This window comes from Ceratosolen solmsi, unplaced genomic scaffold, assembly GCF_000503995.2.
Source record: "Ceratosolen solmsi marchali unplaced genomic scaffold, CerSol_1.0 scaffold87, whole genome shotgun sequence".
In the NCBI taxonomy this organism is placed as follows: Eukaryota; Metazoa; Arthropoda; class Insecta; order Hymenoptera; family Agaonidae; genus Ceratosolen; species Ceratosolen solmsi.
The window spans coordinates 392,803-405,608 of record NW_011948455.1 but is presented as its reverse complement, the minus strand read 5'-3'; the positions used below and the strand labels follow the sequence as shown (position 1 = coordinate 405,608).

Below are 12,806 nucleotides of genomic sequence, written 5' to 3'. Positions count from 1 at the left end.
AGGGGGGGGGGGGGAAGTTCCGCTCGCATAATGCCTGAAGTAATTACCGAACGGAGCGGACTCGTACATATGCCTAACTGAGTGGGTTTTCCTGTGTTTATTGTATTGTTTTTCCAGATGTTTTATGACACTATTGCTACATGGTTGCGAGCAAGAAAGTTTTGAAATCTAAACACAAATATTACGATGTTGTTTGCCAAATGTTATATTGCATTGAAAAAAGGTCTCGCAATCTCGAACACATTTCGTTATCCTAATTTTTTTTTACGTTTGAATTTTTATTTTATATCCGTTGTTTATGTTGTACAAAGTCCTGTGAAAATAATATCATTACAGCATTCTTATAACATTATACTATTGTATCTATTATTCTTGTATACTGAACAGTTATTGTATGCATGCTGGAAAATAAAATTAGATTTAGAGTATTGATCAAGTTATAAATTAAAGTCTGTCTCTTATATTATCTTATTTCAGATGTTAATTATAAAAAAATAATCATTGAAAATCGAAAACATTAAATGGATTTGTTATTGTTATTATTTTTGTAACATTCTGATCTTATAAATTAGCATCTTGGGAATTTTTTAGTAGAATTAAGCATCTAACTAAATATAAATTTAAGATTCATGGAACCAGATTATAATACTTTTTTATTATTTGAGTTTAAATTTACAAATTGGTATTTCAATATGTATATATATATATATATATATATATATATATATATATATATATATATATATATATATATATATATATATATATATTCTAATATAAACAATTACGTAGTACTGTTTCTTACAACAGTAAAGCAGAAATCTGATTCTATAATTTATTTTCACTTATTTTTGCAGTTCCACCCAACAAACCAAATATTATTAATGAAGATGGGAATAACGTAGGATCAAAAGCTGGCCCATATACAGAAGGTGGTGATATGAAACTTACATGTCTTGTATCTGGAGGTAATTTTAATATTACATTTTACATATTAAAATATTTTATTATAGGTACATTAATTTCTATTTAACACGAATCCTACCTAAATAACGACGAAAATACGAAATACCTAAATAATATAAAATAATATTCTGAAAATATTACTAAATTTCTGAAAGTTAATAATTATAGAAATTATCTTTCTTTATGTATATCCAAATATATATATTCTTCAAATTTATTAATATTATTATCCACATAAAAAATAATTTTAAATCATGCTGCAAAGGCTGAATTATATAAAAAGATATAACGTAAATATATTTTCATTACTCATTTTATCAGTATGTCGAAGCTTAGTAATACTAAAATTGTTCTTTCACTTTATAAAATGTCTGTATCATATAAGCAGACTGTAAAATTCATCTAATACAGATGCTAAGACATTTAATATCATCAGTATAAATAGTATTATAAACCAATTATCAATAATTCTATAGATTAACCATTTATAATTCAAGATTCAAAATAAACAGAAAATTTTTTCGTATTAATTATTATTATATACATCATATGTATAAAAAAAAAGTATATAAAAAATTACATGAAAAAATTATAATTAATTTTACTAAATCAATATTAAAAAAAAAATTGTACTCTAAAAATATTTTATTCATTATATTAACTTCATCTTAATGTTAAATTATTTAAAAGTAACATTGATTGATATACATTTTTTTAAATTTATTTATATTATTACTTTCGTGAAATCTTTTTTAAATTATATATATTTTTTTAATTTTTAACAAATAATAATTTACAGTTGTTAACAATAACAATACATGTGCTATGATACAATAATTTATTATATGAATTCACTTTTGTTAACATAATTTTGTATAAACATCCAAATAAAATAATACTATGTAAAAAATAGTAATAATATAGTTATGCTTTTATAATTTATTCTCTCTTACTCTTTTATATTTTTTGTCATTTACTGATTATTCTTCTGTCCACTTTCTTTCCTTTTCTCTCTTAATTTTACTAATTTATTTGCTTTGTGTGTGTGCGTGCGCGCGGGCGTGTGTGTGTGTAATTTTCTAATTCGATCTAATTTATTATAACATATCTTTGAAATATTATCTGTGCAAAAAATTTAATATAAATTATAAATTGATACGTTCAACAAACAACTAAAACAATGAATATGACAAAGACCAAACAACAGAGGATAATCAGTCCATGGTAGATATATAAAGATCCTGCATAGAGTGTTTACAATCCTTATCACCTTGCACTAATAACTTTCAATGTTCCTGATCTCTTTTTAAGGCTAGGTACTGAGAAGTTTGTACAAAATTATATGAGTTCATTAAATAAATATATATAAATTTCGATATATTGTTTTTTCAAGGAATATATATGTTTTGCAAATAATCTAAAAATGTATAATAATAATTAAAAAGTAATTTTATCTTTGTTCTTATGTGAGAATAATTTAAGTAATATTTTAAACAGAAAATTTGATTCTCTCATAATCATAAGTATTTTTCATATAAACGTTGTTTCATGCATGCTTCATTATTAATAAGAAAATTCTTAGAACACTTCCTTCTATTTAACTCTCTCTTTCTTTCTTTATATTTATCCTAGTCTGAATATATATTCATTTAATACATCATTTTTATAAATAAATAATAAATAATATAAATTATAATATCAAGAATTACGTATCAATAATTTTATTTAACAATTTATTAAATAAAATTTAAATTATGAATCATTGAAATATTATATAATCGATTCTTGTATTAATACATTTTATTAAATTTTAATAGCCAGATTCACATCAATACTTTATAACTATATGAGATAAATTTTTGTATATTTATGTAAAAAAAATTCGTATTAAAAACAAATGACATGTATGAACTTTTTACAGGTCGTCCAGCGCCTACAATCCGATGGTGGCGCGGTGAAACGCTCCTAGATGGTAAGGATAGTCCCGGAGACTTCATCACTGTAAAAAGAAACACATTGATTGTTCGAAAACTTGACAGATCAGATTTGCATGCACAATTTACCTGTCAAGCGTCGAACAACAACATCAGTCAACCAATATCCGCTTCCGTAGCTATTGAGATGCATCGTAAGTATTTTCCAGCTACTTTCAACTTTACTTTCATTATGAAAACAAATATTTCTTTCATATATATATAATATAATTTAAAATATTAATGTGCTACACAATATTTATAAATATTGTATGTAATTTCGTTTAAATGTCAACTATAATATAATAAATTAAGAGGGAAATATTTATTTATTTTACTTTAAATATACAATAATTTTTTCATTCTATTATATCTTATTAATATTATTTATAATACTATATAATATTATTGGTAGTAAACAAATAAATTTTTTTTAAATAAAAATTTTTTTTATGTTATACTATACTGTACTATAAGAAATAATATTTTTCATTGGTCATCCAGTCATTATAGAAATTAGGATCTCATTGCAGTAATAAATTAAACGTAGTTATATTTTTATATAAAGAAGTAATTCAATATAATTTCAATAAATTTTATAGGCAATTTATACTGTTATTCAAATGTATAAATTATATTTTTAATAAATTGAGTTAAAAATATATACATAGTAATAAATTTAATTCCAACCTAATTATAGCAATTTTCTCGATATAAATAGAACAACGTTGCATAAATTTTTTTTATGAAAACAATTGATAACACAAAATGTATGTTAGATAGTAATTAAAAAAAATTTGTATTAATGATAAGATTTAAATTCATTTTATTTCATTATATAATTAATGAATATAAACTTTAAAAAAAGAAATATTTCTCTAATTTTAACTGTAATTTTCGTGTTTGAATATCTCTACAATTATAAAATATATTTTAAAAATTTATATTAGTACGATTTTTCTATTATTTTATTCATAACACTATACAATACAGTTATTTCATAACTTTTCAATATCTTCTTGTATACATAGAGAACCTAAAATAGAGCCCAAGTATCATTTAAACATTTTGCAATTCGTCTTTGATATACTTTATAGCAAACAAAATCAATTTTACGACAATAACAATGTCACCATTCCGCATAAAATTAAATTTTATTTCAAAAACAGAAGATTCTTATAAATAATATGCTTATTTCTATAATAAAGAAATTATAAAAATAAGATGAATTTATTTCGAATTTAATGTTTTTTCGAAATGTTAAGTTTTGGTATAGCCATTTTAAATAATTGTAATACATAAATTGAATAAAAAGTTTCAAGTATTCTTCAGAGATTACTTATAAAAAAAATTTAGACACAATTCGTATAAAAATTAATGATACAAGAACAATGACATTTTCATTTTCTTAATCCACTTGATTTATACATTACAATGGAATTCGATTCCTATTACAAAATATTCTCATCATATATACTTAAAGAAAGAAATCTAATAAAAGAATATTCGCCGAAAAAGCAAATATTAGAAATAACCCAAACTATAATCAGAATATAAGATTATTCTATATAACGGACAATAACTGGAATTTAAATTAGCTATAAAAGATAACATAATCTGCCTAATTTAAATTCAGAATATAAAAATAGTGATATTGTTGATAGGACTATGATTGTTCATTTAATATTGAAAAATTATAAGGAAATATGCTAAAAACTATATATCTATGATTTAAAAAAAAAAATTTACCCAGTGTGTATCTATTATATATATATATATATATATATATATATATATATATATATTATTACATTTTAATATTTTTATTTTATTAATGAAATTTGTCAAAAATTATAAAATATTAAAATAAATATTATCAAAGTAAATAGATGTAAATCATGTGAATTTTTAACATTAATCCACCATCTCAGATTAATCTGACTTCCTAATTTTTTTATAGAATTTATATCAGTTTAATTTCAATATTTACATTAAAATTATATGTAAAATATAAATAAAAAATATAAAATAAAAAAATATAAAATAAAAAACATGCAATTAAAATAATGATATGAAAAATTCTAAAGAATATTTATCATGACATTATAATTTATATATCGGTTAGTCCAAAAATTATTAAGCCGTCAAATCAAAAGAAATCGTTTAGAGAAAAATTTCAAGTAATTTTGACAAAATCGTTATTAAATTCTTTGTTCATGATAGAAAGCCAGTTATATCCTGATGCAGAATGTAGAATGTCCTGAAATGACAGAAAAGCAATATCATTTTTAAATTGTCAAATGCAATGGAGGCGTCATTTCGAATTTCTCTTCCAGCAGAACCAATCCAGTAGAACCAGTAGAAAGTAATTCCAATAGAACGAATATTTATTAGTCAGGCATATTTAATCAGATTCAGCGAAAATCCCTACTTCCATTACAATGTAGCTTAATATAAATTTTATACTACTAATATTAATTTGACTAAACTTTGAAATCACTTTTATATCCATAAAATTATCAATTGTTAATTTTAATTTTAATATTATACGAACTCGTGTTCAAATTGTAGAGGAAATGAAAAATCACAGCCAGTACAATTTAAAGAAAGTTAAAATCTATAATTAATATAATTATATTTAATTAAAATTAAATGACTACATGTATATTGAAAATATATAGTAAATAATATACAATTTTTCACTGTCAAATCAAACTAAATAATATACTTTCATCCTACAATAAAATTAAAAAAAATGTCATTTATATAATCTGTTTATTTAGATAAATTCAATTAAATTAGATTATTTCTACGATATTTCAATAATACAGTTTTAGTATTTAATAAAGAAAAATGAAAATCGAGAACAATGAAATGTAAATCAATCTTTCTGAAAATAAACTACAAATAAATTTTTTAAACTATATTCTATAAATTCTAACACATTTTTCATATTTCAATCTTTATACATTTATTTTTCAAAGAAGTCAACTAACATTTCAAAGAACTAAGGATACTAAAGGAAACAAAAGCACCAACACTACATGAAATTGGAAATTCTCTCAGTTATGTAGATAAAATGTGGTAAGTACGCAAGTGTAAAAAAGAAAATAGTTTTTAAGCGAAAAAGGCTAAAATATGGAAAACTACGAAATATCCTTATTGCAAACTCATGAAAACTGTTTACGCAGAAAATTGTGTACTCAAAAAATGATGAACTACTTTTCTTTTTATTTATTTCTGAAGTATTCTAAAATATTTTATTATTAAATATACAAGTATATGTATTGAATACATATAATGATAATTTTTTATACGTTCCTAAACTATTATTATCAAATATTTAAAAGAATATGAAAAATGTAATTGTAGTGATGTCTGGGATCAAACTAAAAACCTCCTTATGATGGTGGGTGGAGGCTTGCTGGCAAATGGAAGGAGCAATGCATTTATTCAATACTGCCTTTAATGTTTATAGTCTTTCCTTTTATTAAATATAATAAATAATGAATAGTTAATAATCTATGAATATCGAAATGAGTGTATGATAGAATGAATAGATGAGAGTTTATTACGGATTACAGCAATTTACACGGTAAACATAGTGGGAGAGGTAAAGTCACCCATGCTTAGTTAGAAAAACTTGCGCCGAGTCATAAACAATTCACTTCAGCTTCACTACGCAAAATAGTCGAATGTACGACCATAATTCCGAGAAGTATTAACACGTGAACCCTACAAAGCTATACCCTATTGACGTCACGAAAAATAGCGGCATAATAACAGTCACCATATTTAAGGAGCTAAACGTGCCGTTTTCGTCCTCTTACTAATTTAGTCAAGCACTCATCAAGATCGGATCGCCATTCTACAGATCGACTCCAGTCCAACGGAAGCCACGCTCGTTCGGCCATCCAACGCTGCATAGATCGACTCCAGTTCAACGAAAGCCACGCTCATTCGGCCATCCGAAGCTGCTACAGAGATCGATTCCAATACGTACGTAACGCTATCACACACGTCCCTACATACTATCAATGCCACTGAGATCGACCTCAAGACACGTAAGCTACGCTATTACACACGTCCCTACGTACTACCAATGCCACTGAGATCGACCTCAACACACGTAAGCTAAGCTATTACACACGTTCTTACGGATCACTAATACACGGCTCCCGTCAACTAAGTAAGCAGCAATACTAACACACGGTATACAGTGCGATGAATCCTCCCACCCGTCAAGCAGTGACGTGACACGGACATCCTCCCTCCCTCAGACCGCTACAGCATTCATCCCTCGCTGGCGGCATCATCGCTGCCCCCTTACCAGTGACGTTACACGAGCGTCCCCCACTCTCAGACCGCTACAGCGCTCATTTGCTCCAACGACAAAGGCGGCACCATCGCTGCCCCTTATCATCGCGAATCTCTCACTACCACCACTAGTTCTAAACTACGAGTAGGAGAGTCAAGCACCAAGCTACCAAGAATACACTTACAGGATTCTTGTCGCTCATATTAATTGAAGAAACTCTCATCTATTCATTGTATCATACATTCAATTCCACATCCATAAACCACTGACTATTTATTATATTTATTATATTCAATAAAGGGAAAGACACTACATTCAAAGGCAGTGTTGAATTATTGCATTGTTCCTTCCACTTGCCAGCAAGCCTCCATTCACCATCACAGGGAGGCTTTTAGTCTGATCCCAAACAGTGTTTCTTCATTAATGTTGTTGGCGATAAATCTGGACGTGTATTCTTGATAGCCTGGAGCGTGAATCCCCTTCTTCCTTTGGGTTGAGTAGTTGTAGTGGGAGACTCGTGGTGGTAGGGGCAGCAAGTTGGTGGCGTCTTAGCAGCCGGCGTGGGTTGAGCTATAGTGTACGGAGTGGTGGGAGAACGTCCGTGTGACGTCACTGCTTGTGTCCGTGAGCTCAAATGTAATGGTGGTATTGATGCACGTTCATGTGCTCGATGTGGGCGTAAACCGCGGTGTAGAGATAAGATGTAAGAATGAGCGTCTGGTCGTATCTTACGTGAGCTGGCGGGAACCGTAGTGTCAGGGTAAAATGTGAATTAGAGTATTTTCCAAGACCTTTAGCTCTCGGAAATTTATTAAATTATTTTTTGTAAACATTATGTTTTCTCAATATCTCAACATTATAAAGGCGCTAAAACAGATGGACTCGATGACAGATCACCCTCGATCCGCAGTGCGGTTCCAACACTCCGCAAGAAGAACATCCAATACCTACCAGACATGAGTGAACAATCCTCAGTAAACTTAGTCATCTGGATCATCCTGACCACATGCGTACAAATACTGCACCAAAAAACATCCCACTGTAACGTGCTCAAAATTCAAGGAAATGTCAGCATTAGAGAGACATAATCTGGATAGAAGCAACGGACTCTGATGCACTTTTTTAAAAACACACATCAACTTGTGCAAAAGCTCTATGACATGCAAGAGGTGTTTCGAAGAGCACCATACTATGCTACACGAAAAAAAACAAGACAGAAACTAGTCAAGTCAATAGTTCAAACTCATCATCCAGATAAGATGATGGTGCAATCATCGATATACCAATTCATTCCGCCTCATAATTACTTACCACTGCCTGAACCACTGGCCAGAATACGGTATGCTCTAAAACTAAGGTTGCATCCCTTAAATCAATGACCATACCATGATTGAAGCTAGCTGCAGCACTGCTCCTATCGAAACTAATGCATTAGGTATTAGCCAAATTGAAGATGGACGTAAAGGCAACTCATCTGTGGACAGATGCAAGAGTAATACTCATATGGATAAAATCCCACCCATCAAGATAGAATGAACCTCATTCCAGATGCGTATTGGAGATGTGTTCCTGGCAAATCAATCCCAGCGAATTGCGCCTCACAAGGCATAAATGTATCCGAACTTCAAGAACATCCACTATGGTAGACAGGACTATCGTGGGTGAAGAGATCACAGTAATGGCCAATCCAGTCAACATTGAACGAAAGACAGTATGAACAAGAAGCACGTCCCAACGCCGTACTATTAGCCACAGTACCAAAGTCACAGTATCTATGGGACATAATCCACAGATATTCAATACTTAAGGAATTATTGCAAACGACAGCACGCTGTCTCATATTCATTGACCAATTGAAAAAAGATGATGATATGTTAGCCACTATCCACATAAACATGCAAAGTCTTGGAAAAGGCAAGTATATTCTGCATAAAGGCAACTCGATCAGCATACTTCTCTGAAGAATTAAGAGTTCTTCTCTCCAAAACTTACTCTTCATCACACATCAATCCAACACATCAATAATATAATTGTGTATAAACCACAATAAATCATATTTAACTAAGAAGCGCACACTGTATTAATACGAAGTCCTTCCACTTAAGTCTTTCCCAAGCATCCGTTAGGGCAGGCGGAAAATTATTATATAGCTATGGAACATTGACTATAATTAACATGTACTTATTTTTCATAAATATACATCGAAAATAAACATAAACATTAAATAAGCATAAAATAAGCAATCAGTTAAAAAATAATTATAGTATGTATAGGTGTTCAGCTTGAATAGTTCAGTAGTCCTGATTTTGAGGATAATGCTTTGTCATAATATGTATTTTCAATTTACGACAGTAATAATTCTTCTATATGTGTAAATTATCTTTACTATATCGATACAATATAATTTACTTTTTCTATAACTCACCTAGATTCTGTATCTACCTTAATTCTCTACAAAATATAAATTAAATATAAACCTAAAAAATAAAATACATAGTTATAGTTTTTATTTAATTTTTGATTAGTGAAATATTACTATGATACTAAATTTTAGATACCTCAGAAAGAATATTTTTTATATGAAGATTAGATGTAAATTTTTTTTTTTTCGAAAATATATATATATTCTCACAATAACAAATACAATTTACAAAATATAAAATATGAATTAATGAATTAGCGAATTAATTATAAGCAAATTATTAGTTTATTGATTAAAATAATATTGTTCGAAGTGATAGTAATGTAATTCTTGTTTTGAACTGCCAATGCTTCAATAGCTTAATTTGCCGCCCGCCCTAGCAGACGCCCGGCAAAGAGTTAGGTGGAAGGGTTGTACAAGAGTCGTGAGACTTGTTTAGTTATTCATTTATTATACAATTTAATATACAATTTACATATGGGCGGTTTTTAATCTTCTTGAATCTGATGTGAAGATACGCTTCTTGAACGGCTTCTTGTATAGGAGGTGTCACTACACAAGATGCTCTTGAAATCGTTTAATTATGATGTTGTCCCGATCATTGCCATTGGCGAGCATGAATAATGAGGTTGCGCGGATAGTGTACTTACAGTGATGCAGTATCTTGATCTGATCCTGGGTTTAGTAATTTACCACAAAGCACACGGCAAACACAAACATGCGTGGTCGTCAGCCCCTCTTGTAAGTGAAGATGTCTGGGATCGGACTGAAAAACCTCCTTATAATGGTGGGTGGAGGCTTGCTGACAAGTGGAAGGGGCAATGCAATTATTCAATACTGCCTTTAATGTTTATTATCTTTCCTTTTATTAAATATAATAAATAATGAATAGTCAATGATCTATGGATGGCTGAATGAATGTGTCAGAGAATGAATAGATGAGTGTTCCTTCAATTAATGATGGTGGCGATAAGTCTGTAAGTATATTCTTGATAGTTTGGAGCGTGATTCCCCTTCTCCTTATGAGTTGAGTAGTTGTAGTGGGAGACTCGTGCTGGTAGGGGCAGCGAGTTGGTGCCACTTCAGCCGCCGACGTTGGATGAGAGCTGTAGTGAACGGAGTGGTGGGAGGATGTCCGTGTTACGTCACTGCTTGATTAAGTGGAAGATTCACACGTATTGGTGTAACGCAATGTCGATAGTGTGCGGTACTGACGTGAGCGTGAGTACTGCTCTTATACCTATAGTGGTGAGTGACATTCGCGATGCGTTGCTGCGTAAGTGTTTGTGAGATCAGATGTAGTTGTGGTATTGGTGTACGTTCGTGGTATGTTGCTGCTTACGTAGGTGACAGGAGCCAATGTGTTAATAAGACGAAAGAACGAGCGAAGTGACGTATCTTACGTGCGGGCTGGAGCCGATGGGTAAAGGTAAGATGTAAGAACGCGCGAAGTGGCGTACCTTACATGTGGGCGTCAGCCGATGAGTAGAATGGCAATCCAGTCGTGATGGGTGCTTCATAGAACTAATAAGAGTAGTAGTAAGGAACGAGCGGGGTGCGTTGCTTACGGGGGCGTGAGTGCCTATAGTTGTGGCATCGCTATTAGTTGTTTAGATTGCTTGATGCTTCCTACGGCTTCATAATGGCGATTGCAGGTTGGATAGCGAGCCAGATGTGGAGAGTGCGTGATTGGTACTAGCAAGAAGAAATAGCAGCACGTGCATCTCCTTAAAGCGCATCGCTGGCTGTTGCTATGCCGATATTTCTCGTGACGTCAATAGGGCATAGCCTTGTAGGGTTCGTCGTCATTACTTTTCGGAATCATAATCGTATATTCGAATTTTCGGTATAGAAGCATTCTTCGAGTTCGTTGGCCAGTGTTTACAAAACAAATGTTCGCGCGCTCATACCTCTCCCACTTTGTATTCTGCTTAAAACTGCTGTAATCTGTAGCAGAAGTGATAACATCAAGTTAACCGCAAAAACATGCGGCAAACACAAATATGAGTGGTGGGCCTTCCGTCGGCGATTGAATACTACGGTTGATGTATCTTTTTCTGGCCAGTGGATATCCGCAAGTACTTGGTTACTAGTTTACCAATTTGTACGGGTGCGTAAAGTTATCTGCTAACCTGACGGATCCTTCCGTCGATAGCCCTTTTCTATTGACCTTTCTTTCAAAACAGTCCTTGACTGCCCACGCGAGACGTTTACTCAAATTCCTTATGCGGACAGCGACTTTTCGCTCCCTTGTTCCCACCTTGAAGGCCTCTTGCCATAATTTCCCACTCAAGGAGCTTCTGGTCTTGGTTTTCCAATCAGAGCGCGCCGATTTTCGGCGTTATACTAATTGTACACGCCTTTTTCCCACTTCCGAGGAAATTAGACATGGACAATGAGAATGTCGGAAAAGCATCGCTGGCGGTTACGCCTAAAGTGGAAGATTTGCCCCTCTCGAGGACTCATCGTGGTGGCGGTCGATTCAGGGTCAAGGGTATTCGCCTAGCCGATACAAGCGGCAACATTTGGCGTATTTGACAACAATGTTCGTCCTATGACGTCATTGATGTCAATGAGCGTCCTACGTGCCGAGTTTCGGGTTGCCATGTGTACAAAATGCAACTCGTCGTTCCGACTTGTTTTATCAAGGCCGGTTCGACGGATACAATTTGATGCCGTTAACAACTCAGAGAACACGGGTGTTGTGTGGTAGCGATGAAAGGTCACAAGTCGAAGGGATATTATAACAATACAATAAAGAAATGGCTGGAGTATATGCTTTTTATTCTGTTATTTATTAATGACTTAGAAGACTAAGAATTGAACATAGAACTGCAATATTGTAATTGTTAATAAATAAAAATAAAATAAACGATGTCTTAAACGAAGTTACATACCGTTGTTTGAGAATGAGAGACTCCTTTTAGTAAGGCAATAAAACATCTAGCAAGTAATATTATGAAAATTGTATTTAAGACTTCAAAACTTTCCTGCTCATAATTATTTTGCACTAGTGTCATAAAACATCTGTAAAACTCTAGCAAAACGTGCTCATACTCCCAGTGCAGTAGAACTTAATAAGTTTATTGCCGGGAGAACCCCAAAGTAGATTCAGAACGAATATCAG

At 31.3% G+C, this 12,806-nt stretch overlaps 1 protein-coding gene across 1 annotated transcript in view; it reads left to right on the top strand.

The window, feature by feature from the left end:
* The window catches only part of LOC105366768 (nephrin), a 46,928-nt gene that overhangs the window by 1,135 nt on the left and 32,987 nt on the right, over positions 1 to 12,806 (top strand). Inside the window, exons 2-3 of the mRNA XM_011505315.1 lie at positions 858 to 968; positions 2,888 to 3,094. Of these exons, the coding sequence (XP_011503617.1) occupies positions 858 to 968; positions 2,888 to 3,094 (318 nt within the window). The remainder of the gene's footprint in view (positions 1 to 857; positions 969 to 2,887; positions 3,095 to 12,806) is intronic.